This window comes from Oreochromis niloticus, linkage group LG17 (genome assembly GCF_001858045.2).
Source record: "Oreochromis niloticus isolate F11D_XX linkage group LG17, O_niloticus_UMD_NMBU, whole genome shotgun sequence".
Classification (NCBI taxonomy): Eukaryota; Metazoa; Chordata; class Actinopteri; order Cichliformes; family Cichlidae; genus Oreochromis; species Oreochromis niloticus.
The window spans coordinates 13,710,583-13,737,326 of NC_031981.2; the positions used below are offsets into that span (position 1 = coordinate 13,710,583).

Here is a 26,744-nt window from a genome sequence, read left to right on the forward strand (position 1 = left end):
GGTTGAAGACTCACCTGTTCTCAGCTGCATTTGAATAAAGCACCAAATCCGCACTGTTTTACTTTTAAGCTTAAATTTCAAAACTTACATTTTAACTACTGATTTTATCTACTGTTCCTTTTTCTTCCCATTTTAAATCGTGCTTTTTAATTGTTTTTGTTTTTTAATGTCTCTGTAAAGTACTTTGAATCACCTTGTTGTTGAATTGTGCTATATAAATAAACTTGCCTTGCCTTGCCTCAGCTGCCATTTAATAAAGGTACATATTTAATGTTCTGTTTTTGTTTCAGGGTATGACTTCACGTCAGATGGCTATTTTGGAAGCTGTGAATTGTGCGCCTGTTGAAATACTTCAAGCAAGTTTTGACATTAGACATCCATCTCAGCAAAGCTACAGGGCAGCTTTTGTTTATTCCACAACTCATGAACCTTCATCCAACACAATGGACTGGATGTGTTATGAGAAGTAGGGGTGGGTTTTGATGATCGATTTTCTGATTAAAATGGAATCTAGCTTGAATAACGTGATATCAATTCATTAAAATCCTGAATCGATTTTTAAATATAAATTTATTTTGCCCTCACAAAATTTCAACAACCACCAAACAACCAACATAGTAAATGAGAGCAGGTACGTGGATTCTGCACAAATTCGTAAACACAGAGCGCGGACCCGCCAACGCATCAGAATCAGTGAGATGTCGGCTTTCTCACCCGACACCACGGAAACGGACACGCTGTCAGGGCTGAAAACTGACAGCTCACAGATTCTGATGCATCGGCGCGTCCGCGCTCTATGTTTACGTCTTTTTTTTGTGCTAGATTCTGACGCTGCAGGTTTCATCACTCTCCAACCAAAACTGACTGAACCAAACTAAGCTTCACGTTTCGCTTCACATAAACATCGTCATGAATTCCCTCTTACTTTTGCTCTTTTGCTTCCACCACGACAAGATGACACTTATGCACTGCACTGCTCTCTCTCTCCCTCTCTCTCAGTGTACTTCAAGAAGAGTTTCACATCTAAAAAATGTCTGTTTTCTGCATTATCCACTTGCTTATTACGCACCAGTCTACCATTGTGTACAGCGCTGTCGACGCCGTACACAATGGTAGACATGCTTATTTTTTATCAATTTAACTAACTTACGACAAGAAAGCCTCATTTCTGCTGTTCAATATGTTCAAAATGTAAACTTTTTAAAATTATGCGAAATTGCAAAATGCTTAGCTAACTTTGCTCTGCTTCACTTCAGCAGCATCAGGTAATGTTCATATGTTGATTCATGGTTTTCTTCAGTTTTTGTTCTACTGCAGAATATTTTTAAAGTGGGATTTGCTATAAAAAGCCAGGCCAGGAAAATCTCCTTCATGTTTTTCTGTGTTTTATCCTCAGTTACTTTGACACAAAGGCATCTGCTGTGATGCTTACACCTTTGATAAAGTCTTACAAGTGTCAGATTTCTTTTTATAGATATAAAAAATATGGATATGTACTGTTAAATGATCAGAATATAATATTTCTGACTGTCTGAGGCAAAATTACCCGAATCGAATCGGGACCTTGTGAATCAGAATCGAATCGATTCTTGAAATCAGTGACGATACCCGGCCCTAATGAGAAGACCACTGACTTTTTGGGTGACGGTTGCACATCTCTCAAACAGCTGCCAGCTCATTAACACTCCCGACTAATCACTCGGTCAGGATCACACTTCACATTGTAATGCACGGTTGTACATGTTTAGCATTAAAAGTCACTGCCTCATAGAGGCAACAGGATACCCACCCCACAAACTGCAGACAAAATTGTTGGTGTGGTCACTGCCAGGTAACCATGGTAACCATGGTAAGGACAGATAACCATGTTAAGAAGGAAATGTCAGAGAAGCTTGCTACAAATGGGAAAAGTTTACCTTTATAACAGGTTTTTAATGTTAACCACATAGTTTTAGTGCCTATACTAAACAAACTAGAATGAAACGGTAAAAGGTAAAGAGTTAATACCATTTTTTCAGACCGGACTTTATTCGTTTTTTGGTCTTCGTCCTGGTTAGAAATTGAGACTAATGGGATAGAGGTACATTTCCAGGCACTGGAAAATTACACAAGTTCCCATTAGTGATGAGAAAGGGTTCCTGATTGTTAAGCTCGAACACAAGTTGTAAAAAAAATCTGTATTTCTCATGCCAAATTCTCTTTGACTCCTACAACTAGTATATGTCTACACACCAATACCTGAAGCCTCCACAGATTAAAACACTCCCCGGCACCTTACTGCGAAGGATCAGTGATTTTTGGAGTGGTGAGGTGTCTGATCAGAGTCCAGAGACAATATCCACCCCGGGCACATCCTTGCTCACCCTGATACCACCCGGTGGCAGAGGACAAAGAAGTATCCTCTGCTAAACCACCAACCCTCAGGTGTTTCACTCTCAGGCTTTACTAAGGCATAGCTATGAATTTAACAGTGTTGTTTTTCAGTAACATAATATTTTAAAACACTTCCATAAACCCTTATTTGCAGTATTTTACATTTGTAATGGCTAGCCATCCTATTTCACAGAAAATTATCAGCCAACACTGCTTTTCCCCTCGGCTGTACTGACCTTTCAGGTCATTGTTTTGGTTTTCCAGCCTTTTGGATGCAGCAGGCAGCTGTGTTCAACAAAAACTCTCCTGTGAGCTCTCTGCTCAGCACCAAACAGAGCTGCCAGGTCGGTTTGATAAAACCAGCCCCATGGCCAATCAAACTAACCTATAATAAACAATACAATACAACACCCAAAAGGCAGGCACCTGGTGTTGGAGAGTATTACAGAATAGTTTGTTTTCTATCTAAGCCTGCATGCTGATTTGGAGTTTGGCTTTTATGATTTTTAGGATATATTGGCAATTTTCATACACAACACAAACTCATGGACAACAAAAGTTCAACCTGCAGAAACGCTTCAAATGTGGGCCAGTTTCTCAGAAAACCGCAGACCTCGCAACCATAGCAACCCTGGCACCAACAAAGTCAGTAACTAGCTGGTGAAAAAAGGAAGCATTTAGCAGCTACTGTAAAGAGCTGAAAGGAGCACTCTTGCCAGAAATTCAAAATGTAAATGTTGCCTTACACATTTCTCAGAGATAAAAATGTACATCTAGTTTGGCACACGACTGTAAACACTGTTTATATGTCAGTGTTGCTTTTCCAGTTTAGATAGATTCATGCATTTCTTTTCTGCAAAAAAACAAAAAACCACTCTGAATCAGGGGTGCCAAACATAAGGCCCAGGGACCAGAATCAGCCTGGCAAAGATTCCAATCTGGTCCTATGGATGGTTTTGGAGAATATGAAGGAAGACATAGCGCTTGGACTTGTAACTGTATTTTCACAGTTTTTTTTTTTCTACTGATCAAGACCTCCCCACTGGCCATTAACACAATTTCATTTTAGATTTCAGTCAGTTTATACATTTACCTCTTGCAATTTAGCCCCAAAGAGTCATGCTTATAGATTTCTTTCATTTACTACAGCAGCATGTAGAAAAACTAAAACATGATGTTGAAATTGTGCTTCTTCGTCTTCCATTATTATATATATATATATTAATATTATATAGTAAAATATTTAATAGATTCAGTGTTTAGTTCAACATCTTTTCACTGACAAAAAGCTTTACCAGTGTAGCCCACATAAGACCAAAGTGGGCTATATGTGGCCCGCAATGTAAAATGAGTTTTATATCCCCACTTGAAAGTTTTTAAATGAGTTGTTTGATAGGGCTGTGGGAGGTTCCTGATCAGATTTCAATTAATCAAACACATTTATCTGATTAATATACTCATGTGCCTCAAACTAAACTATCAACACTCAATACACAGCACATGAGTCAATTTTTATTTACCAAATATCTGATTTACATGTTTATATGAACACTGCCTGTATATATTAGGAGGACAGGGTTCTTAGTCTCCGCAGGATATTTTGTAATCAATTGAATTTGACAGCGTCATTTCTGGTGACATAAGTAAACCAAATAAATATGAATTTTCCAATGAAGAATTTGAATGATATTATTGGCATAAAAGTATATTGAGGGGGGTTTAAAGAAAACTTAAAATTATACCGCATTTCACTTTAACATGGTGCTTTAAGCAGTTTATTTTAAGGTTAGATTTTCTGTATGACTCATTACAAAAATCTAGCACTTTGACTGACAGCTTTAAGTGACAGCTGACAACCAGGAAACTCAACACTCAGACAAGTGACAGAGGTTAAAACGCTACTGCAGACATCTAACGGGGGAGAAAGATGACCAGGGGGGACTGGTGAGCACGCATGTTAGCAGATGTCACGTGGATTGATAAAAAAGATTGTAAACGATGGCGGCGACAGCAGCACAGCTATTTTTTAGACCCTATTAATCCTCTAAGGGGATGCAAACGCTTTTTTTGTGTGTGTTTATGTTAACTCTGTTTATCCACAATGGCAGTGGGAAAATCACTGCAGTGATAAGTTAATTATTCAGCAACGACTCAGTCCTTCTCTCCCTCTGACACTCTGTTCCTTCCACTTCTACTTCTTCAATAAAACCAGCGCGAGCACGCACGCACACACAAATCCTCCCACGCAAACTCGAGATGATGTCACACACAAAAAGCTGATGATACCAAATACGCTGTGTATACCCACATGCTCAAAGGTTTAAGCTATCATGCACAGCGCATTAGTACAAACGCACACGCACACACTCGCCCAGGTGCGAACATCTCCAGGCGGTGTGCCAGTCAGGCCGGCAGGCTGCCAGTATACCAGACAGAGGGTCTGTTGTGTTGTAAATGTCAGATGTCCCGCTGTTTGTGCCAGCATGCATCTCCCTGCTAAGCACTCATTTAAACACACTTAATACACAGCGTGTGGGGCTGAGGGAGCCGGAAGGAAGAAGTAAAGATGGAGCGGGAATACTGAGAAGTAGGGTGAGTTTGGATTAAGCCTGCTTGTTCAGTAAAACCCTAAAAATCAAGCTTCTGTCCTACACAGCCTTTCTTTGTTGTTGTAATATGCCCATTTTTCCCCACAGGGATCATTAGCCTTTCATGTCGTTTCACTGTATCAGATATTTCAGCTGAGAGTTATTCAGAGTTCATGAACTACTTGCAAAGGTAAAAGGCTTCAAAAAAAAATGGAGAGATAGGGAGGATTTTCAGAAATGGATGATAAGGAGATGAAGAAAGAGGCAGAAACTGAGCAGAGTATTTAGAACTGCCAGGAGAGCCGGTCTCTCTAGTGACGGCTCATTCACTGCGTTCCCAAGGTAACCAGTGAAAGTATTCACTCAGAACAATGGCAATATCACTAGCCTGTAATTTGTGTGTTTGTGTGTTGCTTTACTCTACATCATGTATGTTAAATAAGAATAGTGATGATCATATCATTCTTTGACTCTTTGCACACCGACAGTACATTATATTGCAAATTAGGAGTCAAAACATCATCATCATGCAGTTAGAGTTAGTTAAGTCACTGCATATACATGTGTGTGCGTGTACCTGCGACAGGCTGGAGAAGCCTAGGTTACGACAGCCATTGCATGGAGTCAGTGCTTCCCAGAAGCCAGTGGGGCCGCAGCTCTTTTCTGCCTCATCTTCTTCCATGGCCGGAGGGAGAGGTGGCGTCGGCCGCTGTGAGCACAAAAATCAGAGCACAAGTATCTGATTGTCATTATAACAAGTAACCAATGATAATCAGTCAAACATTAGAGACTGTATGTAGATTAATTGTCAACTGGACAAAGAAAAGATGCACGGTACTGTACAAAAACCGTTTGTATACATCAGCATAGATTTAGGAGGACAGAGGGAAACAGCGGTAATTTTCAAAGCTGCTACGACCCATATATTTACAGTAACAGTGGCTCGTGTAACCCTGGCACAGACAGAAACAAATTGGAATAAACAAGCTTTTACATTAAGACTGAATTAAAAGAACAAATGACATGGCACAAGGAGACTTTGCTCCTGAAGGCTCTGCTGGTTGAGAGAGGGGTGGGAGCTGGAGGCTATGATGAAGCCTTTCCAGGTGCCACTTATTGCTCAGAAGCGGCTCACTGTTGATTTGCCTTCTGGAAAGAAAAAAGAAGCAAGTAGGACCACAGAGACTGGTCACCCACCTCTGCCATTCTCCTTAGCTCTACACACAGAGTTCTTCAATTCATCGTTTTGGCTTCAGAGCACAATGCTAACGTCGCTCTGTGACTGCTGTGGGTGCAAGTGGCAGTTTGCTAAAATGATTTAACTTATGGGCTAAATATGCAGCAGATTCATCAAAAACACTTTCATGGGATAAAAATCAAACAATCAAATACATCCTTATCTAGAATTTCTTTCCCTGACTTTCTTCCATTACTGGAGATTTTGATAATTACAGTAAAAGCCAGCTTATTTCCTCTCAAAGGCACCGTCTTTATCAACCTCAGTATCTCTTTGTGAAGCTCTTCATGGGGATCACTGCAAAAACCTGCAACCCTCTTCATATAACTACTTGAAATACCTACACAGCACTGCTTTGGGCTAGTATGTGTTAGTGAGAAAAGCCCATTAATAGCAGAACATCTGAGGCTCACACGCAGTGCCCTTTCCTGGGGGCTCTTTGGCTCTCAGGGGACAGGTGTGCGGATGGGCTCTGCAGTATGAAGCGTCAGAGGGCAGATAAAGCCCACCTGATATCTCTGTGAACCAAACAACGCAGCCAAGGGCGTAGACCACGGCAGATTACAAAGACAAAAACACATATCGGCCGTCTCTAAAACTGCATATAGCTTCTACCAGGAGTGATGAGGGTGCATAGACTGAGGGAGGTCTCATGTTGATCATGCGGTGATTATCTTTAGAACAGAGGTCTAAAAGAGACAAGCAAGAGGGCAAAAAGAACAACAACAAAAGAAAGGAAAAGGATTAAGAGCGGCAGGAATGCAGAGGGCATTCTAAAGAAGCAAAGAACTAAACAAAGAAAAAGCTTAAGATGAAAACTGTGCACCCAAATGAAGTTACAGAAGGAAGGAGAGACAGATGGGAAGAGCCAAAGAACGGCAGCGAGAATGGAGACGGAGGCAGAAAATGAGGCAGAAAGCGAAAGGTCACCAATCGCTCCAGATTGCAGAGGGCCCTTTGCAACACTTGAATATTGATTGATCTAAAAAGGACTGCAGTATTCACATATACATACTGCACTGTATGCATAAACAATATATAACCTTTCATAACAGTATGAATGTGATGCCAGCCAGTGTTCAATAGAGAGGACACTGTTAATTATTCATACTGAAAGCTGCATAGCTAATCAATATTACATTAGTTGTCAATGGGAAAGCTTTAAATGGATGGATTACGACTTAGGGAAAATCACCTGCTTAACTACATGAAAATGTGTCTTTTATGTCTGTCTGAAAGCTTGTTAACACAAATGAGTGTAGTTCATTTGATGGAGGAAACACAAAATGATTTATACTTGGATTTAAACCGACTCCAGTCTAATGAGTTTAAGTTACATGAGTTTAAATTTTACAGATCAATATGAAACCCAATAAACCCTTAGACATTTCCCTGCACTACATGCACATGGCTCTGATAGTGCAGCCAACTGGTTAGTGAAAACTAACCATGCATAAAAAATATCTGCTGAAGAGAGTCTTTGCATGGATGAAAAACACCGTTTTTACACAGATTTTAAGTGGCTCGACAGATCCAGGCTCAAATATCTCTACAATGACTGAACGGGTTACGCTGCACTAGATTTTTTGGACCACTAACACTGAAAAGTGTGATATGTCCCTTGATGGGAAGACAGGAACTGCAGGTGTGGCCACAAAATGCCATTTCCACAAAAAAGGAAGGAATACATTTTTATATTATAATTATATTTAAAATGGGTTTCTTTAAAAAAAAAAAAAAAAAAAAAAAAACAAGCAATCAAACTAATCAATTCTGGAGTGAAGTTTTGATATCGTATGTCTCATGTTTTTACTCAGGGCTGCAAGTATTGTACAGATTTCCAACTAGCATGGAGAAGTCTTAATTTACTGCCCATTATAGACAATCATGGTTAGCGATGAATAAACAAGGATCAACTCCTAAATCTAACTGACATCTACAGCAAGGTGACATTTTTGGTGCAGAGAACAATATCGTGGCAAAAATTACATTTCAAACCAGTATGAAAAATCTGATCAATATGCCAAATAATATGATTTATTACAATATATCCTTACTTGATTCTGTGCTTAGTGATAGAATGTTAGTATCGGGAGACAGTAAATTTTATAACCTGAAGTCAGTGTCCCTCAACATATAGCTTAAAGCAAAGCTGTATCTCATTATAGTCCTGCAGAGTTGTTAGTATGGCTACAGATTGGCACCAAATATTTGAAATTAATGAACACATTTGATTTTTAGTCCAGACAGACTTGTACAGGGTATTTACAGGTTCTGGTCTCTTAGATGTGAGGATCTGATTCTCTGCTCTATGCATCATCTGCACGCAAAACACAGAAAGAGTCAAAGTAGGGAAGAGAAATAAGTGACCAGCAGGGGGCGACCTTTAGAAAGAAGTCCACAAGAATGTCCTCGCTTGACTTATGACCTCATTAAACACTTTTCTGTTGGGTTTATGGCCTCAGTCACTACCTTAGCTTTAACTCAGTTAACATGATGTAAATTTTGGTCCAATTTAGAGTAAAACAGAGAACAAAGCATCCAAGCCTCATTTGCCACATCTGGTTTCAAAACACCAAGATGAAAATGGCCAGAATGCTCTACTTAAAGCTCCACGATGCAATGTATGACATCCACCTTTTATGTACAGTCTGTGCTTTTCCATCACTGTTATTTCGATACACAAGTTGTGGAATTCTGGTTGGAAAAAGTACACAATCTCAGCTTTGATTTGGAATATTTAGATAAGCATGTGGACTAAATTATTTAGTTGAATTATAATTGAATAATAAATTCTTGTTTAATAAATGTAAGCAAAGAATACAACCAGTGCCAGCAGAGCAGTGGCATCAGATTATAACAAACACATGCTGGTTTAACCACAAAGAATGCACATGCTAGTGCTCATTTGAACACATCTCACACACATTTCCACTCTGACTTAATTCACACAGTTATTGCGCATATTTGCATTGTTCATTTCTGTACTATAGAGACACTGAATCGCATACTAAATAGCCACGGCCACATGTTTAGACAGTAGCCTGCGGGCACATATAAACACACACAGACATACACAAGCTAGGAGTGTCAGTAATAGAATACAAATTGGTACTTATAGAGAGGGGCACAAGATGGATTCAGGTAATTACAGCCTGAGTAAGACGTGGTGTACGTGTTTAATGTGCATGCACGTGTGAGAGAGCCTCAGCATGAGGTCTGTGCACCTGCTGCACTGTCCATAAAAGCTACTTGAATTACGCTGAAAGTGAACTTATTAAAGAAATGAAAAAAAATTGGACTATTGATCAGTGTCACAATATTTTTTGCTGGAGTGTCTGTGCATGTGTTACTGTAGGGGAGCAAGATGGAGAGAAATAGAAAGAAAAATAGAAACAGACAAGCAGTAATAAGTGAGAAGCACATTCAATCGCATTTCTTTGGACACCCCTGTGAGTGTGTACGCCTGAGTGTGCGCGCACGTGTGTCTGTGTGTGTTCTAAAGGTTCAGGTGTGATAGATGACCTGTGTTTCTGTCTTTCTGGCTGATGGAATTGAGCCTCAGAGCCTCTTCGTCACGCTGTGCTGGCTGTTAGAAATAAACTGCAGGTGTGATTCTCTGGTCAGCTAACACTGATAAAGGTCATCCACTTCCTCCTGAGCTGAACTTCAAGCCATTAATGTCTAATCAGTTTTCTTCTGCGTAAGAGTGTGTGTGTGTATGTGTGGTATTAGGAGAGTGTAGAGATACGGAGAGGGCGTGAACAATATTTCAGCATAAATAGGCACCAATTTAGAAGAAGGTCAAGAAAAATATCTGCAGGCTGTGAACGGTTCTTTGAGCACAAAGAATAATTACAATTGTAAATAAACCCTGGACCTATTTTGTTTCTGTAACAAGAAGTGACAACTCAACAGGACGAGCCAGCTCAGCGGCATCAGTCTGATACTGCCCTCTGTAGTCAAAATAGTCAAAGTGCAGTCTTTTTTGTAAGTCAGAAGTACACAAAGTGCCCATTTTATTAGGTGCACCTTGTTTATACAAGGCTGATCCCCCTTTGACTTTAAAACTTCCTTTAAAACCTCCTTAAGTCTTCATGACGCAGATTCAGTGAGCTGCTGGAAACACTGCTCTTTCACATGGATCTTGAGTCTCAGACTGAGATCTGCCGAGATGCAAACCATGCTTTCATGCCGTTTACAGCTAATTCTGATCCCATCAACAGAATGTTGCAGCAGAAATCGACACCCATCAAACCAGCCACCATTTTTTCCAATCTCCTCTTCCCGTTTTTGGGTAAGCATGTGTGAACTGTAACCTCAGTTTCCTATTAGCGTTCTCTTATCTGACAGGAGGAGCACCCGGTGTGGTCTTCTGCTGCCGTAGCCCATCTGATTCAAGGCTGAAAGCGTTGTGCACTCTAAGATGCTCTTCTGTACATCCTGGTTCTGACAAATAGCTATGTTGGTCACTGCTGCCTTCCTATCATCTCGAAGCAGACATGCCCTTCTCCTCTGACCTCTGGCATTCAACAAAGCATTTTTGCCCAGAGAATTACCGCTCGCTCGATATTTTCTCCTTTTTCTCAGACCAGCCTAGCTGGCACAAACAACCATATCACTTTCAAAGTCACTCAAATCACCTTTCTTTCCCATTCTAATGCTCAATTTGAACTTCAACGGGTCATCTTGACCGTGTCTGAATGCCTGAGTAGCTGCCATGTGACTGGCCGATTCGATATCTGTATTAACAAGCAGCTGAACAATACCCAGTGCAGTGGCCTTGACAGTAAATGGAGATCTGCAGCACAGCTGGGCCCTGTGTGCAGTGAGATAAAACATCTTGAAGGACTACATAAGAGCTGATAAGCCTGCAGAGAGAAATTCTTTCAGATAAACAGATAGAGCCTGCCTGCAGTCAAACATTTACAGACGTGGCAGAAACATTTTACTCAGAGCCAAAATATTTTTCTATCGATTTTTAAGTCTTAATTTATTCTAGAGCAACACAGACATTATTGTAGGGACTGATTGCAATTCGGTCACTCCTGAAGTTAAGACATTTGAGCCAGTGACCTCATACCAATCTTATCTGAAATTGCAACCATAAAATATCTAGGTTTTTTTTTTCATTTGGCAGATTTTCACTGACATTTGCGCTTTTGTTTTATCTGTTTACTGAAACAGGTGAAAAAAAAGAACGAGTAAAACAGAAGGCAGGCCAGCAAAAAGCAGCCAACTAAAGGGATATTTAGGGGCATAAATCAAACTCCAAAGACAGCAGGAGAAAAAGAAGTGCTGCAAAACCACTAAATTCTTGTATTTAAGAAACTGGAATAAGGCCCGGACATTTACTTTTGAGTTAACCATCATTATAGTCAAGTGTCAATTAACAGAAAAGTAGAAATGCATTACTAGTTTTTCTTTTTGGCATGGAGTTTTTCAGCACAACTTTAAACTCTGGTGTGGGAATATTTAATTACCAACGAGGTGTTCAATTGCAAAGTACCTCAGTGCCCTTTTCCATTTTTGCCTGGCTCATTACTTCCCACAAAATGCATTTACATGAGCAGACCAAGAAAGGAGAAACAAACACCACAACCAAAATGCACCATGCCTCTGTAATAGCCTAGTGGCGTACCTGGCTGACTCGGGTCAGAGTGCCGTTGGGTCGATCTGGGCGCTCCTCATCGGACAGCCGCCCGCTACCGAAGCTGTCCATAGAGTGGGAGGAGATGGTGTGGCAGAGCTCCTCGAAGGAGTAGTCCCTATCCCGGCACTTTTTGATCTCATGAAGCAGTTTGGACAGCTCACTTGTCACAGCATCATCTGAGGAGGATGTAAGAAATGTGATCCGTATCTATGAAGCCAGTTATTCTCAAACCGTGTACGCCAGCAAATAGAAAATTACTTTCTTTTCATTTTATCACGAAAACAACAAAGAAAAAAAGGTGGAAGAAAATCTTGTATATGCCTGTCTGATTTATTGTGAGATTAACCTGTTTGACAGATACTAAACTCCTCCCCCGTCTGCTTCCTGCTTTGCTTGTGTGTCGCATTAAGGCACACTGTGCTAATCACTTCCTCCCGCTTCCCTCCACGACTCTCTAAGGTAATCAAGGTAATTATGGGATCTGCTGACAATCACTGAGAGGAGAGCAGATCAGCACACACTCAGCAGGTTGCAATGTCATATTTGTAACACAGGGGGCAGTGCTGGACAAGGTAAGTGTGGAGTGGCAGTGACTGTTATTCTCCACTAAAGGAGCTGCTCTCCATGGCTTTATTCAGCCCATATTGCAAAAAATAAACAATAGTTCCAACCAAGTTTAGTGGCATTGTTCTTAGAGTAAACTGGACACATGCATTTGGATGATGGACTGGTCTGTAATGTTCCCTTATTTATATAAATAAATGCTTTATACAAATGCCTTTGTAGTTGTTCGGGTATATTATTAAAAATATTGTAAGCCTTGGAGCAGAATGCATAAAGGAATGTGCTACATGGGTTGTTATATATTGTTGTTATCTCACATGTCTACACCCGGTTTCTGTCTTTATTTCTACCACTTCCTCTTTTTAGAACTAAAAAAGCTGTATTTAGTCACCTCAGAGCTCACGGTCAAGTACTTCAGTTGTATTGTGTCACATGAATGCGTCTGCATACTTACTCTTGTGTCTCAGTGAAGGGGACGCGGAAGGCGAGGGAACAGAAGTTCGAGGTGTAGGGACAGGACACGTGCGGACAGGCTCCTCCAGGATGCTCAGCTTCTCCATCTCGTCCATCATATATTCTACAGACACGTGGAAACAGCGGGGAATTAAGAAGATGGACGATGAAGCAGACGAGATGAAAGCAATGTGAATTAAGGGGAATGTGAAAATATGCCAGGAAGACGGGAATAACGAGCAGAAAGGGCACAGAGTGGAGGAAGAGTTTGGAGAGTGATCGAGGAGGGAGAGCGAGAGAGAAAAAAGTCATTTCAGGATTTTACCGGATCAATATAATAGCACAGCCATCAGTATTATAAACAGCTTGAGCTGCATTCAATTCGCACTTTTCCCCGCACCGCAAATTCACTTCACAGCTTCTGCTAATAAAGCAATCTGCTCTTCATGAAGGTAAAACAGAACAAATGATGTGGCTAGGGAAGGAAAGAGGAAGAGGAAGGGAGAAAAGGGTCCAGGTGAAGGGCCAGAAACAAAGTTCAACACTTGCTTAACTCAGGCAAAGCACACGAATACACTTGCAGACAGAAATTAGGTGGCAAATTCCCTGCAGAGTCCTAATGAGGGAGCCGGTTAATGTCAGGAGGAGTGTTTGTGCGTGTGGGTATATTTTCATTATTATGAATAGTGGCATTCAGCTCAGTAGTTATGACGAACAACCACATTTGCATACAATTACACTTAGTACTGGAATTTGTATCCGACTCTAAGAAAGCCGAAATGCTCCGACAGATTTATTAAGTTCCATAAACAGCAGAGAACATAAAGTGCAGTGTCTTTATAAAATAATAAAATAATCCACTGAACTGTAGTACACAGCCAGTAGCTGATGGGCAGTACAAAATGAACTTGTTAATTCAAACAGTCGGATGAATCGTGTGCTGTGAATCCAATGAGAATCTATTCATAACGAGGTGCCTACGGCAACCAGAAAGCCCCTCGACTGGTACAATTGAGTAAATGACAAGTATTCTGCTCTTTGCGTCTCTGTCTGTGTGTGTGTTTGTGTGTGTGTCCTTTTCCATCTCCTCTCCAACAGGAAATGGCATGCAGCTGATCTTTTCACTGAGTCACAGCTGCGTCCTTTCCCTCTCTCTCTCACACATTCACTCTCCAATTTATGCTGAAGTCCAAATCTCTGTTTGCACTTCTAATTTAGAGAGACAAGCTTTTCGCGGCTGCCATTTCTGACCAATATCCACAATGACATGAATTTTCGACTTTTAAAAAGCTACGTTCATTTCATAAACATATTTTCTAGCCTCACTTGTGTGCATATTAACAAATATTCCCCTCAAACTGTGATTCTATATGCACAGTTCGGGATGTGAACAGCTAAGGATGCCGAATTAAAGCCAGACAGCTGCACTGTATTGACATCTTCAACCCCAGTTATCCACATAATCACTCTTCATTCTTGTAAATACACATGTGTAAACAAGCAAATCCACAGAACTTAATTTTAAACTCTATCCATTCTCTTCTGCTTATCCAAATTAGGGTCGCAGAAGTTATTTTTAACTGTAGAGGAAATCCCAAATATACCAAATAAAGCTAAATGTTAGGAGTAAGTGTACAAAACAGGGAGCAAGAATCTAGTAGGTGGTGCTGCTACAGAGGCTATACGGCATTTGGTTAGCATACACTAACTGGTGAGTTACATATATTACTTTTCTGTCTGTTTAACGATCACTTACTTATGCTGGTTTCATATGAATGTCAGTGTGGGAGGTCTTTATCACAGGGAAAAGCTGAAAAACGTTTGAAAGTCCAAAATGTATGTCCTTCACATTTTCTAAAGGATTCTGGCCACCAGGCCTGGTGTTTGACTGCCTTGAATCTGAAGTCAATAACATGAACATCCTGTCTTGGATCAAAAATTCAAGCTGGTGCTGGTGTTATGATGGGGTGTCCAACTGGGCATTGTTTCAATTCAATTCAATTCAAATTCTTTATTGTCCCAAAAGGGAAATTAGTTTAGCAACAGGATAAAAGTAAACAATAATATAAAATGACAATAATAGTAGTAGAAAATCCCAGAACAGTTATATGGCAATTAGGAGACAGGATGCAGTAGGGATAAAAGAAGCCTGCAGTCTTTTGGTCTTCCTCGGAGGTACTCTAAAACAGCAGCCGGAAGGCAACAACTCAAGCTCACTGTGAAGTGGATGGTTCGAACAATTAACAATAGAATGAGCCTTTCTAAGCACATTTTTATTGTAAATGGCCAAAAGTCCATCTTGCCAGCGCCCTGAAATTTTGCTAGCAGTTTTTACCAAAAGACCCAACCGATTCTTATTCTTCACCGTCAGGTTACCAAACCAGGCAGCGATCCAAAAAGACATCACAGATTTGATAAAACTTCTATTAAACAAAGACAACATCTCAGATGAGATATTAAAAGACCTAATTTTCCTTAAAAAGAACAGTCTTTATTGAACTTTTTTAGTAGTGGCATCAGCGTGAGATTCAAAACACAGTTTATGGTTAAGTACCACACCTAGATATTTGTAACTCTCAACGATCCCAATATCAGCAGTTTTAACGATAGTGGGTGATGAGCTATAAGAGGACTTCCTAAAATCAATAATCATGTCTTTAGTTTTTGGCAAGTTTAGTGAAAGGAAGGAGTCATCACACCAATCCACAAAATCATGTTTAAACACCACAGCCTTGAGTACTGTTGCCGACCATGTCCATTCCTTTAGGACACAGTGTACCAATCTTCTAATGGCTGTTTCTAACAGGATAACTCATCATTTCACAAACTCAGATCATATCAAACTGGTTTCTGGAACATGCACTCAAATGTTCACCGTACTCAAAGGGCCTCCACAGTCACCAGATCGCAATCCAATAGAGAACCTTTGGGATGTAGTGGAACAGGGCAATATTGAATCTATGCCTCGAAAAATTCAGTAAGTGCTGAAGGCAAAAAGCAGGTCTAACCCACTACTGCTGAGGTGTACCTAATAAAGTGCTGAGTGTACATCATGTAGTTTCAATAAATGGCTTGAACAGAGTCCAATTCTGTTATGTAGCGGAGCCGCAGACCATTTCTAAAGCTCACTGCTCTTCATTAGCAAAAAACAAATTACGCAGAAGCTTTAGATGTTGGGTTTGGGGGCCGCTTTCTGAACTGAAGAAGTGAATTTTAGCCCATTGTTCACTATACCTTTAGCTGGTTAAGACTCCAGAGGTAAGCATGTGCTGTTTAGCTCCTAACTCTGCCTGACTGATGAGAATCACAAAAGAGAACTAAAACTAAAAAATATTTCGCAGAGAGGAGAGCAACTAGCTATGTGAAATACTCCTGATTTTTCAAGATGTGTGGGTGGGTTCTTCGCAACAACAAACCACTTCCACTTCACATATGTAACTCTGAAGCAAGTAGAAGGGTAATAAAGAACAACTCCATGTTAAGGTTTAAAACAAAAGACAAATGTAGACATTTTTCCCCGATTTTGTTATTTGTTTACGCCTCAAATTGTTGTAGTGCTAAACTTGAAATAGGAAACTTGAATCACTAATTACATCTAAATTGTTCTGCCCTTTGCATCGCTGTGCATTCCCTGGTTTAACGTCAGCTGTCTGTCTGTTATTTCCTAACCGTGGACGATTTGTTACATTCCTGGGGCTCAGTCTCTGCTCCCCTTTCTATCTTTGTCTCCTAGTTAAGACTGATTAGCGGTTAATTTAGGCTCTCCTCGTTCGCCTATCCCTCCAATCCTTTCTGTCTTTATCTCACTCTCTTTAAATCATGCGCAACAACACGCCTAACGTACACCCACAGACTACACAATGACAGATAGCGAAGGCCTCCAAGCCACAGATTAGAGCGTTCAAACTGAACCTCATAATCACTTCAGGATAAAACTGTCTTTAGAAGGTGCAATATGGAGAATCTTTGGGTCCGCGGGGACTGCGGTGCAAACTCACACAAACAAGCACTGGTTGCACACAAAACCCACTGCAGTGAGGACAAGAGCAAAAACAGGGATCTTAATGGCAGGTGGAATAAAGTGAAGACACTGAAAATGACAGCATGCTTTTTCTTTTTGGGCCATAAATTACAGTATAGCTGGATATAACTGCAGTACTCCTCCAGCCTCGATCATTTTGAAAACTCCTAAACATAGACTATAAACTGTGTATTAAAAACATTAAGATTACCTTGACTTCCATTTGCAATTCCTGAGTTTAGCGTTATCAGAGAAGCAGTTGCCATATTTAGAGAAATGTATGGGTGTATTGCATATTCATCACTCTCCACCATTTGCACTTAGAACTGAAGAAGCTTCTCGGATGAGGGGTGAAAGGTTTTCAAGAAACTTAAAGAAGTCCAGACGCTTCTCTTTCCAAGCTCCTTAGACTACCATGACCTGGATGACTGAGAACCTTCAGTTACATGTTTCAGATCAAAGAAATTTTTGTATTAGACAAAGATAACCTGAGTAAATTGGTTATCTTTGTCCAGCATGGACAGCATGTCAAGTCATCTGAATGGGATCAGTTTGGACTTTGAAAAGGCAATTCCAAAACCGTCTTCAGGACATGAACTGGTGACCGGACATTCTCCTTCATGAGCATAATTCATGGTTCCATCGATTATAGCAAGTCGCCCTGAAGCAGCCCCGAATCATCACACTACTGCCGCCATGTTTGACTATTGGTGTGATGTTCTTTATATGAAATGTTGCATCAGCTTTATGCCAAATGTAACGAGACTCAAACCTTCCTAAATGTTCACGTTTTGTCTCATTGGTTCACTGTCTGGCAGTAATTGGGCCACTTATTTAATGATTTAACAAGGGTTGGGTTACTTCGGTTATCTTTATTCGATATTAAAATTTGTCTGAAGATCTGAAACGTGAAAAAAAGTATGAAAGTATGAAAAAAAAAGTATAAATCTGATAGGGAGCAAATGCTTTTTCCTAGCACTCCCACTTTTATTTTGAAACTATCAAAGGCAGAGTACACCAAGGACAGATCATCGACCAAATCAGCCACCATAAACCAAACATATGCATTTCTTAGGACGGAAACTACAGCACAGGGGCAAAAAGTCCACAAAGAAAGGCATCGTTTACTTCACTCATCATAGCTCGTGGTTTTAAACTTCACAAAAGTAGAAATTCTTGTCAGAGCAGATAATTTTTCAACTCATCAAAGCAAGAAAAGCAAAAATGAAACTGATGCCTGTGATGACTGGTGCATTCCAGTTAGCCGAGCCTTTTCCAAATTCAACCATCGTTAAGGATTTTAACAAGGGATTTTCCTGCTTTGACAAGTCGGGATGTTTGAAAATACTATTAAATAGCAAAGCAGCAAAATCCAATATGAAGATGTAAGTCTGACCTTTTATGGCATGCCAAGGTCTTGCTGCTCCTTCACAATGTGTGTCGGTATCAGTATTCATTTATACACTGCTGGAGAACATCTATTATAAGGGTTCTTAAGTAGTTTAGATATGGACTTTATTGCACAGTAGTCATCAGAAATACCATGGTGCTATTTATCCACTGAAACTCATTCCAGAATCTTATTGATAACCATCTTATTTAAAATCCAGCTAAGCAGGTGAGACAAAGAAAACAAGTCAAGGCTAACAGTAACTAACTAAACACATACAGGAGCTTCCATTGTCACTGGTGAACTGTTAAATCTTTCTTTTTGTTGTTACATATTTAGTGAACTTATATAAGATTCTTACACCTGAAATGCCCCAGTTTCTCAATTCATCTAAATCAAAAGTGTGTGCGTCTTTACCTTGGATGAGAGCAGTGATCTGCTGGGATTTTGGTGCAGGATGATCCCTCAGAATCTCCAGAGCCGTTCTTCCTTGGCTGTCTCTTAGATTGGTGTCGATCCCTGACACACAAACACAAACGAGAAAACACGCATAAAATACAAGAAAAAGAGTGGAAAAGTCAACACCCATTACTTAGTCTAACAATACAGGACCTACTCAGGCTTGCTCATGATAATTCACCTTCACCGCAGATACACAGAACTAAACACATTCAAGCGCAGTATACAAAAATAAATATGAAGTCAGATCTGTAAACACACCTCTCAGTCAGAAACACCAGTGAGCATTTTTTCCAAGATTATAACCCAAATGTTTTGTAGATGAATGCAAATTAGTCCCACACATACACATTCTTGCAATGCTAAGTCACAATCTCAGACAATGACACATAAAAAGACTGCATTCAAAGACTGATGCACAATATCAAATAGGCCATATGTGAAAAATAAATGTCATTCCAATCGTTCTACTGGGTACCATCAGAAATGTATCAAACTGTAATAAAAGGACATTTACACCCAAGTTACCATTACAGGTTTGTCTTTTTCCTCCTTTTTTTCTCATGTGGTTTGTATATTTATCAATGAAGTCTGTAATGTGATTAGTGCTTAAAGGAACTGTAGATGTATTTTACAAAAGAGAACGAGAGGAGATGTCACTCAGAGCTAAAGCTACAAACTACAATAATTAGAGACATGAAAAAAAACACCTAACAGCTCTGTTCAAAACTTGACAAAAAAAACCCTTTAAAGAAATCAAATAAAGATGTTTAATGTATTTTTTTTTAAATCAAACGACATGAAGCAAAAAACCCATTTGTAATGAGTTTAAAGGAAAAAAGCAGGCGATAAATTTCCAATAAATAAATGAACAATGTTTTATGAAAGCAAGTAACTCTTAGCCTAGCTTAGCATGATAATTACAAAAAATACAATAAAGAAAGGAAAACAGCTTGCCTGGTTTTGTCTAAAAGTTCAAAATATTTTGAACTTTTTATTTATCAAAAATGACAAATTTGTTTAAAAGAGAAATGTATTATAACAATAACAGCTTGCGGTTTAATGTTCGTCACGTCCCAGAGTTATGCTAAACTTAGCTTACAGTTTAATCGCATCCAGTTTTTATTTAGTTGTTCTTAACTTTCTATTTTTTAGCCTTTTTAGCCTTTTTTTGATCGGTCCGTAAATAGCAGACCAGAAAGTAGCAGACACTCTAATGACTGGAGGTCCCGCCAAGCTCAGACGCTGCAATGCTCAGGGAAAGTACAAAAATAACCCAAGACCTATATCTCAGATTCCACAAGCTTCAGTTAATGTCAAATATTAAAGTTCATGACAGCACAATTAGAAAAGGACTGAATGAGTATGGGCTGTTTGGAGGGAATACTTAGAGAACAGCCGCTTCTCAGAAAAAATAAATAAATAAATAACTAAATAAACAACCTGGTAGATTAAATTTGCAAAGCTGCATCTGAACAAACCTTCAAAAAAATGTCCTTTGGACAGATGAGAACAAAGTGGGATGCTTGGCTATAATGAACAGCACATTATTTACATATTTACCGTGCAAACATGAGAGTGCTATCAGAACAACTGACTATATATAAGTTAAAAAAAAAAAAAAAAAAAAAAAAAAATCACATTTACCTACTCAACTTGAATGTCACATGATCCTTTTCTGTGATACTAAAGGTCATTTCTTTGGTCAAAAAATGACTGATGCTTACTTGATAAAGCAGTTACACCAACAAGCCATTCTCTACGCGTAGGCATAGAGGTCCATCCTACACCTCTACAGTAAACCCACCTACCGACAGGCAACACTTTTAGCTATATACAGCCCTGCTTTGATTCAGGATGTTAATAAAATCAAGGCAAAAGGAACATGACCACCCAGAGGAAATCCTGTAGGAAACAGGAAGTGCTGAAGGAAAGTGGGTGGAGGATGGCAATGATGTCAGAAGGACAACAGTGTCCAGGCTGTTTTAGTAAAAGAACTAACTATACCCACATGACTTCGAGCTACTAGTTAAGACAGGAGCTGTTCTACCTTCGGGAATCTTTTTCAGTTATTGCATAAGATGACATAAGACAACACATCCTAATTATGCAGTTGCAGAGAAACTGGACAAAACAATAACAAAGCTTGAAGTGAGGAAGAATGTAGCAAACAGATGTTTGGAGTTCACCTGAGGGCAAATTGACTCACAATTTAGGGAAGGAGAGGGAAAACACAACAAAACAAAAAAATTCCAAACATCTAGCCACAGGTTGAAAAAAAGGGAGAAACAAGGGAAACACACATATAAGGAAACACGCACAGTTTTTGTTTAGCCGGGGTATATTTATAGACCCACCTGAGTCAAGCAGAAGGCGAACAACATCCATCTTCCCAAAGAGAGCTGCCTCATGGAGGGCACTGCCATTCTCGGTCTACAAGAGACAGAGATAGCATTTGTTTATTAATATTAAGTCACTTCAACAATTGAAAGTTGAGACAAAAATAGACATCAAAACCAGAAAGCACAAGAGGTGTTACAAAAAACTAAAAGGGAACTGGGATTAAAAGGGAGCAAAAAGGCAATATTTTGATTTGATACAATCTTTTTTTCCCCCCCTCGCTGGCAGTTAAATGAAAGAGATTCAGAGAGATTAAAACAAGTTACATTCCCTCGCCTCCAAACGGTGCGAGGCCACAGCGATTTCAAACCATTACACAAGCAGCAGGCGCCTGCGTGGAAACGTCCCACTTTCCCTCACCCTACGCTGGCCCGTATCAGCCTCCAGTCCAACTAATAGAGATATTACAGATATGATGCAACACACTGAAACCAGCACGGGGATGGTGCCAGTAAGTGTCTCATCCCGTATCAGCAGTGATGAGAGAGACGATTATTCTGACAAGGATACATTTAAAAAGTCCAACAACATAAAGAACAGTTGTTTAATCACACAGCCTGAGGGTGAGCAGGGCCAAAATAGCTAGACTTAAAGACACTAGGTGTAGAATTTTTATGTTACAGCATCCTTTGCTGATGCTAATGACTGACTAACTAAAGTCAAATCTATTTTAAATAACCTAAAGTTAAAATTTATTGGAGGGCCAGCATTGGGCCGATATTATTGGCCAATATTTGGTGCTTGTTAATATATCAGTAATGGCATTTATTGAAGCACTCTGCTGTTGGAAACACACGTACAGTACAACTAGCTCCATCCTCCATGCTTCTCATGAAAAAGCGACAAATTGTCAGTGCTTGGGAGGAAGCGAAGCGTAGCTTTATATAAGTTTTGCATTTGATACCAAGGAAAACAGGATGCTTTGTAAACCACGTTGAGCAACTCTCAAGGGTAATAAAACAACAACCATTTACACTTTATATTTAATCAACTTTGACGTAGTACTATAATCTTATAATATTTAGTCGACTAAAACTAAAATAATTTAGATGCCTAAATTCTAACTAAAACTAAATAACTTTTAAGTCAAAGGACTATGACTAAAACTGGTTCAAATTTTGGTGTCAAAGTCAACACTGGATAGATCAAAATGTCAGATTTGTAAATTGTCCTTAAAGGTCCTGCATTGGTCGGACTCTACCAAATAGCATGCAGTGAATATGTCCACTGTGTTTCTGCTTCAGTCAATTGTTTCCATACATAATCAGAATAATTAGCAAAAATAAGCTAGATCAGGTCAATAGGTAGGGACACTATTACTATTTTAGTGATGTTCAACATCATTCAGCTACTTGAGACTCACGTCCTGCAGTCCAGTTGACTCATTCTGCTCTTGAGATGAGCAGCAAGCTGGAGGGCCACTCCAACCAGAACCAACAGGAGGTAATGAACTGCTACTGCTATGCCTACCTCAGCAAGGACTATTAGCTGCAGCTGGGGAGAGTTATACACACACACACCCCACTAATAAAGCCAAAAACAGAATGTATATATAAGGGAAACAGTGTAACTAGTTTGATGAAGTTACTGCTCTATAGCTTAACAGGACATCATGATCCTGAAGGTCTTTCTGGAACATTAAACATACTAATATGTGCATGTTGCTGGAAGCAATAGAGCCCATCGAGGATACTAAGGACTTCAACATACACAAAGACACGTGTCTCACACTCGCAGCCACACACACACACACACGCTGAACACGTTGCATCCTTCATGGCTGGCTTCCTGACAACACAGATGAAACCCTGGACTGAATAGAAGTCCCAGCCGTAATGAAGACAAATTATCTGGACGACAGCCAGATCTGCCGGTACATACACTGCCAGGAAATGCTGCTCGACGCAACACTACACCACATCAGTGTGATCGTCTTCTGCAGGGAATACTCAACTTTCTCCGTTTCCCCTGACACAAAGGTGTCCTCGCCACATAGAAGGGATTGATGGCAAAATGAAGCTATAATGCCACATGCGACAGCTCCTCTGCCTTTTAAAAGTTCAAAAGGTCAAAGGTCCAGATCTCTCAGAAAAATCCCGCAGGTGTGAATCCAAAGTGGAAACAGACGAAATGTCAAATTTGCAGCGCCTGTGAGTTTATCACAATGTGGATGTCTCCCCTGCAAAACGAAATCTCTGCCCTCATGCATGAAAGAGGAGGTGGTATCTCAGGAAGAGATCCACCCCCTATTCTAGTACACACATCTTGCCCTCCTGAACCTCCTTTACCACTTCCTGTCCTGTTTCCCATAGCGATTATGCAGTGATGTCATGAGGAAACAAGGAAGGCAGTTCTTACTCCGAGTTTCCTGGAATTGAAAGGCAGATGAATCGGTTTAACGACAGCACGCAGAAATGCAGCACTCACTGCTCATGATGGGACGACGAGGTAAATGTCTGAATGTGAATGCTCACATCATCCCTCTTGCTTATGCTTGACAAAAAATAGGACTCTATATTAATCAAAAGAGCGGCACTGCAGGCAATAATGACCTAAAGCATATTTTTATGCTAGCCAGTGTTGGAAATAGCAGTCAGCTGTGTTTGTGAACAAAGATGTGTGTATCTGTACTAAACTTTTGCCCCGTGTTGGCTATAGGTCAGTCAGTGCCACGTTCCCTACATACTGTAGGGATTTCCCCTCATTATTATGGGAACAGACAGAGGATGAAAGAGTGTGTGAGAGCAAGAGAAAGAGAGAGGGGAAAAGAGAGAAAGTGCGCTGCTTGTATAAATTATTCATTCTCACTCACACAGACCTATATGGCATGACTCCAATTACTGACCTGTACACACACGCTCTCTCTTTTACACACACACATGCACAATTTGCTTTCCATTCTTGGAATGCCATCTGTGAGTCACCCACAGCATCCACTCTGCACCGTCAACATTATAGTACAGTCCTGACAGTGCGGCCTTGCAGAAAATACAGAGAGAAAGAACGAGCGAGGCAAGAGGAGGGGAAATGGAGAAGAGCGGAAAGCAGGTGGGGAAAAGAGGACAACTCGACACTTGCTGTGTTTCTCACCTAAGTGGCATTAAAAAAGCCTTTGCTCTTCAGGGAAGCCATTAAGTCTGCTTGTTTACCTGATGTTATTGCAACTGAACATCAAATGCAAACAGCCACATGGGGCTTTTACAAAAACAAAAACTGTATATTAAAGGGAGTCAGGTCTGAAAAGTGTAGCCAGTGCCGTGGAATCATTATTGCTCCATCCATCTTTTACGTGCAGTCTATGAGTAAAACCAGGAGAGTCCAATTACCGTGCAACATGAAGATTAAATGAAAACCCCATTTTAACAGAAATGCCTACCATTACAGTCGAGCAGTGTTTGACCCCTGTTCCAGGTCAGGTGACATGTGTAGGCTCACTCTAATTGACCATCAAGTTTAACCAACCAAAGAGCCAATTTTACTCGCCAAGTGTGCAACAGCTACTCTCAAATTATCATCCAACGTATGATAATGATAGCTAATAGAGCAAAAGAGAACTCGATGCCTCTGCATTATTTTCAGCAACAGACACGAGCAGAGCAAAAGTCAAGGGTAAACTGAGGAGAAGATTTGAGATATCAGACTTGCAGTGCTCTTGATCAGTAGGTAGAGAGGAAAAGTAAGAAAAGGGGAGAGCGGAGGATTTGCAGAAGTGTGAATAGTGGGGGAGATGAGGCAAATCAAAGGCGTGTAGTGTTCATCTTCTCTAGACACATGGAGCCTCAGGCCAAATCCCTGCAGAGAAACACAGCCCTCCTCTTCAGATCTGAGCAGGCATGCACACATTCGGGCATAAACAGACACCGCAGCGTGTAACAAGGACAGAAGGCAGAGAAGATAGGTGCAGTGCCACTGAGTCATGCATATCCTCACTGTGAGAGCCTCACAGTGATTCTCATATCCAAGAGGTCAAACTGTTTTCGTCCTTCCAGATATGGAATCCACACAGACACACATCCACGTCCGTGCCCACCAAATTCTTCTTTGCTACACATTCTAATGGACGCTGTCGCATTACAGCAAAAAGCTCAGATTTGTTTTGTAGTCGCAGACCCTCCTCCATCCACATGCTATTTATACTGTATATAAACTGTACTTTACACAGCCAAAAAAAAAGGGAGAACGTAGCATCTGTTACGCCATATGTCTCAGCAGTGAATGAACATAGAGTCAGATCAGATTTTGGCACCAGCAGAAGTTAACTTCTAGAGTCTCTCAGATCCACATAGCAGCAGCTACACATTTCAGATCCATAAAAGCTTCCGGGGCACTGAAGGACATTTCCTATAAAGGCTTTGATGGATTGTTTTGTCGTATGTGTGTACAAACTCTGATCAATCCCTGTTTCTATAGCTTCTAAGCAGAAATGTCCCTTGATTAAGAATCAGCAGCTTTAGGGGGCTTTAGATTCTGACTGAGCTCTGAAACTCCTGGAGCTGCTTTTCGGCTTCAATCCTTCAATCCAACAGAACCAACTCCAGTAAAGAAGTCTTGTTTAAAAGCTCGTACCTGGACATTGTTTGCAGTGAAGTAATATTTCTGGTGAAAATGTTGAATTTAAAAAAAGTGAATTTGTTTAATAAAATATAGAAATACAAAATATGGACTTAAAAGTGGCTAACCCCAGTAAATTATATCCATACAGTGTCTGATGTTCATCTCCGGTCAGGTGATATTGGCAGCAGAATAAGCATCAGCACTCCTCCTCAGGCATCCAAAGACCTCCATGCCATTTAAGATACAGCACATGCAGTGAGTTCTGGGTCTACCCTGGGGTCTCTTAACAGCTGGCCACACCTGGAAAGACTCCAAAAGGTACTCAAGAGGCATCCTGAGCTGCTGCCCGAACCACCTCAGCTGGCTCCTTTCCATACAAAAGAGCAACTCCTGGTTAATGTAATCTCCGCCAAAAATCTCATAAGTCTTGTTCTAAACTACACATTGTAAAAGGGAAATGAACTTTAGCTGCAAAGTGTGCGTAATTTCATTCTTTCAGTCATCCATAAGCACGGCTTGGAACATAGAACAAATCCTGAGCCTTGTCTTCAGTCCACGTTCTCTCCTCAAAAAAAACAACCCCATTAATGCTGACTTTGCAGGACTTTAGAACAAATACAACTGTTTACCAGCTGTTTTAACGAATAATGAATTTAACCTGGTTCTAAACTACACAACTTCTGTCACAATGGCTTGCACATTAGACACCCAAAACCCCCAAACCAGCATATAATGAGTGATGACCTTATAATAAGCTGTGAGATGTGAGAATCACAAGCGGTTTTATATTTTGAAGTAACAGCGCCATTATTGGTACACATTGATGATCTGTCCAGATAAAAAACTAACAAGCCCACTAAGCCAATGATCAGCTGTGGTGTTTTTCTGTGCCGGGTCAAAATAAAGCTTGTGGTGTGAGCAATCCAGTAATAAGTCCAAAGAGACCCGTTAATACAGTAAAGGGCTATATTTCCACATTTAAGACAAGTGAAGGTCAAACAGTTTTGCTTTTCTCCAGAGAAAGACAACAGTGCTCAAGAAATCAGCAAAGC

General features: G+C 40.3%; 1 protein-coding gene across 3 annotated transcripts in view; it reads right to left on the minus strand.

Annotated features, from left to right (window-relative positions):
* Positions 1-26,744, minus strand: part of anks1b (ankyrin repeat and sterile alpha motif domain containing 1B) — a 255,384-nt gene that overhangs the window by 135,496 nt on the left and 93,144 nt on the right. For all 3 annotated transcript variants that reach the window (XM_003444938.4, XM_005451590.4, XM_013271197.3), the window contains exons 6-10: positions 21,096-21,171; positions 18,697-18,798; positions 12,870-12,992; positions 11,840-12,027; positions 5,539-5,670 (exon numbers count right to left, since the gene is read on the minus strand). In XM_003444938.4, the coding sequence (XP_003444986.1) occupies positions 5,539-5,670; positions 11,840-12,027; positions 12,870-12,992; positions 18,697-18,798; positions 21,096-21,171 (621 nt within the window). The remainder of the gene's footprint in view (positions 1-5,538; positions 5,671-11,839; positions 12,028-12,869; positions 12,993-18,696; positions 18,799-21,095; positions 21,172-26,744) is intronic.